Source organism: Palaemon carinicauda, chromosome 16 (assembly GCF_036898095.1).
Source record: "Palaemon carinicauda isolate YSFRI2023 chromosome 16, ASM3689809v2, whole genome shotgun sequence".
Taxonomy (NCBI): domain Eukaryota; kingdom Metazoa; phylum Arthropoda; class Malacostraca; order Decapoda; family Palaemonidae; genus Palaemon; species Palaemon carinicauda.
In genome coordinates, this window is record NC_090740.1 from 118,794,261 (window position 1) to 118,797,870 (window position 3,610).

The window sequence follows — 3,610 nt, forward strand, 5'->3', positions numbered from 1 at the left end:
TGCGTGTATCAAGCCTGTGTATAAAGGAAAAGGTGATGCAGACAATTTAAGTTCATATAGGCCAATATCAAATCTGTCATATTTTTCGAAAATTATTGAAACTGCTGTACACGAACAAACCTGGAAATATCTGAAAAAATCTAATGTCATACCTGATGATCAATCTGCATACAGAGAAAATTACTCCACAGAAACAACAATATTAGCGATAAAAAATGACATAACAGAAATTATAACAAATGGCAAGTGTTGCATTCTTGTAATGCTTGATCTAAGTGCAGCATTTGATACTGTAGAACATACATATCTGATGGAAGACCTTAAAGCTGTGGGCATCGTAGAACGAGCACACGACTGGTTTGTGAGTTATCTTGAAAAGCGCAAAGTTAAAGTAGTAATATCAAATGTTGAATCTGAGACAAGAAAACTAACCAAAGGGGTGCCTCAAGGCAGTGTACTAGGTCCTCTCCTGTTTGAAATTTACACGATTGAACTGGCAAATATACTTGAAACTCACAGAGTTAAGTTTAAAATATACGCTGATGATACACAATTCTATTTCCCAATAAGAATCAGTCGATGAAGCTAAAAGAAAGATACATGAAATAATGAATGACATTAAGGCTTGGATGTTAACAAAAAAGCTCAAGCTCAATGAAGACAAAAGTGAATGTATTATTTTTGGAAATGAAAAAGATATAAAAAGAGTCGAATGCTTCCAAAGAATTGAAATAGGTCAATCGATCATTGACCTAAAGAAATCTGTCAGGAATCTTGGAGTAATCATGGATAATAGACTGACAATGAACGAACATATAAATAACATGGTAAGAAATTGTAACTATCATATTAGAAACATAGCATTTATTAGTAAATACTTAGATGAAAAAATCTATTGCCATACTCATTTATCATCACATATTTTCAAGAATTGATTACTGCAACTCACTGTTCTATGGCTTACCAAATTATCAGCTGAAGAAAATTCAGAGAGTACAAAACAGAGCCGCCAGATTAATAAAAGGACTACACAATAGGGAAAGAATTACCCCTGCACTAATTAAGTTACACTGGCTACGGTAAAAGCGAGAATTGAATACAAGCTACTCTTACTTACGTTTAAGATACTGAACCAAAATGAACCAAAATATCTAAAAGAATGCCTGAATAAACTAGAACTAGGAACAAATGTTAACACAAGACACATGAGTGACAAACATAGGCTATCTGAACCAAGAACAAATAGTAAATTTGGTGAAAGGGCTTTTAGCTACTGTGCGCCTAGACACTATAATAAACTGCCAACTGAAATGAAGGACCTAAAGGAAGCAATTGAATTTAAGAAGAAACTAAAGACATTACTTTTCACAAGATCATATGATTTGGAAGATGCTACAATCAAAGAATTGTATGAGTTATAATGAAAATGTTTCGCTAGATGATTAATATGGACCCGCCCGAGAAGTAGTTCACTCGACTTCAGTGGAGGGTTGGATTTAAACCCAAAACAAGTAAACAAGTAAGTAAGTAAGGTTAACATTTTGAAATGCTTCACGGAATTTTTTTTTTTTTTCGAACAACCTTCGCCGCTATAGGTGACATTTTTGTATTTGTTTTCACTTTGAAAATGTGAATTCAGTGCGCCCATATTTCTGATAAAAACGTAACAACTCGATTTTCTCTCTCTCTCTCTCTCTCTCTCTCTCTCTCTCTCTCTCTCTCTCTCTTTCTCTCTCTCTTTTCATCTAGTCCCTCGTTGGTCATTCATATATGGAGCTTAGCTTTTGTTTCGCTGTATGTCTGTTTTCGTTTTGTCCCAAAAACAATTCAATTACAATGATAACTAATTCGTCTATTGGTCTATTGTCAGGAGCTCAGTCGGACCTGTCGTGATTCCGGTTATGGGGGGAATTGTCTTGACTTTACTGAGAGTAGTTGGAGGTTCAATGACAGTGAGAGTTGGAGGTTCAATGACAGTAAGTGTTGGAGGTTCAATGACAGGATTGGAGGTTCAATGACAGTAAGAGTTGGAGGTTCAATGACAGGGTTGGAGGTTCAATGACAGAATTGGAGGTTCAATGACTGAGACTTGGAGGCTCAATGACTGAGACTTGGAGGCTCAATAACTGAGACTTGGAGAACTTGGAGGGCTCAATGACAGTGAGAGTTGGAGGTTCAATGACAGGGAGAGTTGGAGGGTCAATGACAGAAAGACTAGGAGGTTCGTTAACAGTGAGAGTTGGAGGTTCAATGACAGTGAGAGTTGGAGGTTCAATGACAGTGAGAGTTGGAGGTTCAATGATAGTGAGAGTTAGAGGTTAAATGACAGGGAGAGTTTGAGGTTCAATGAGAGTGAGAGTTAGGGGTTCAATGACAGTGAGGTTGGATGTTCTATGACAGTAAGAGTTGGGTTTCAATGACAGTATGAGTTGGGTTTCAATGACAGTATGAGTTGGGTTTCAATGAGAGTGTGAGTTGGAGGTTCAATGACGGGGAGAGTTGGAGGGTCAATGACAGTAAGACTTGGAGGTTCATTAACAGTGAGAGTTAGGGGTTCAATGACTGAGACTTGAAGGGTCAATGACAGTAAGACTTGGCGGTTCAATGACAGTGAAAGTTGGAGGTTCAATGACAGGGAGAGTTGGAGGGTCAATGACAGTAAGACTTGGAGGTTCAATGACAGTGAGAGTTGGAGGTTCAATGACAGGGAGAGTTGGAGGTTCAATGACAGGGAGAGTTGGAGGTTCAATGACAGTGAGAGTTAGAGGTTTAATGACAGGGAGAGTTGGAGGTTCAATGACAGTGAGAGTTGGAGGTTCAATGACTGAGACTTGGAGGTTCAATTACAGGGAGACTTGGAGGTTCAATAACAGGGAGAGTTGGAGGTTCAATGACAGTAAGAGTTTGGTTTCAATGACAGTAAGAGTTGGGTTTCAATGACAGTAAGAATTGGAGGTTCAATAACAGTGTGAGTTGGAGGTTCAATGACAGTAAGAGTTGAAGGTTCAAGACTTATTGCTGAAGGGTTTTAGTCAGAGTTCAATGAGTAAAATAGTGATTTTCTCAATTGCTTGAAGGGTAAATGCAGCCACCATCCACATCCTAATTAGTGGATAAGAATTTCTAGTCACTTCAGAGGCTCTAACAAGACAAGTTGTCTTTGGTTCAGTTCAGTTTGATTGAAAAACAAAAGCGGATCAACCCTTCAGCTCTACAGGATGAGGAAAAGCCTTATAGAAGAAGAAGAAGAAGAAGAAGAAAATTATTCTTCTAAAAACTCTTGAGTCCAGTGTTAAGTACCTGATACTAGACATTTTCACCTGAAATGAGTATTATGTAAATAAGTTTAATTAGCATACAAAAGCGAGCGCCTCTCTCTCTCTCTCTCTCTCTCTCTCTCTCTCTCTCTCTCTCTTTCTCGATTACCATCAAACGCCTTGTTAAGAAAAGGTTAATTTAATGTCTTCATACATGCTTAAGCATTTACATGGTAAACAGCAAATGAATAAAGTTGAAACATAGTACAACCTTGATAAGGATGATAAAGACTTTTATTTAGGGCGTCTGCCAAAACATGCGTAAAATATTGTTTTCTTTATTTAAACTTTAT

The 3,610-nt window shown here is 37.6% G+C and overlaps 1 protein-coding gene across 1 annotated transcript in view; it reads right to left on the reverse strand.

The window, feature by feature from the left end:
• Positions 1–2,555: 2,555 nt before the first annotated feature.
• Positions 2,556–3,610, reverse strand: part of LOC137655521 (uncharacterized) — a 2,729-nt gene continuing 1,674 nt past the window's right edge. The window contains exon 2 of the mRNA XM_068389419.1: positions 2,556–2,830. Within this exon, the coding sequence (XP_068245520.1) occupies positions 2,556–2,830 (275 nt within the window). The remainder of the gene's footprint in view (positions 2,831–3,610) is intronic.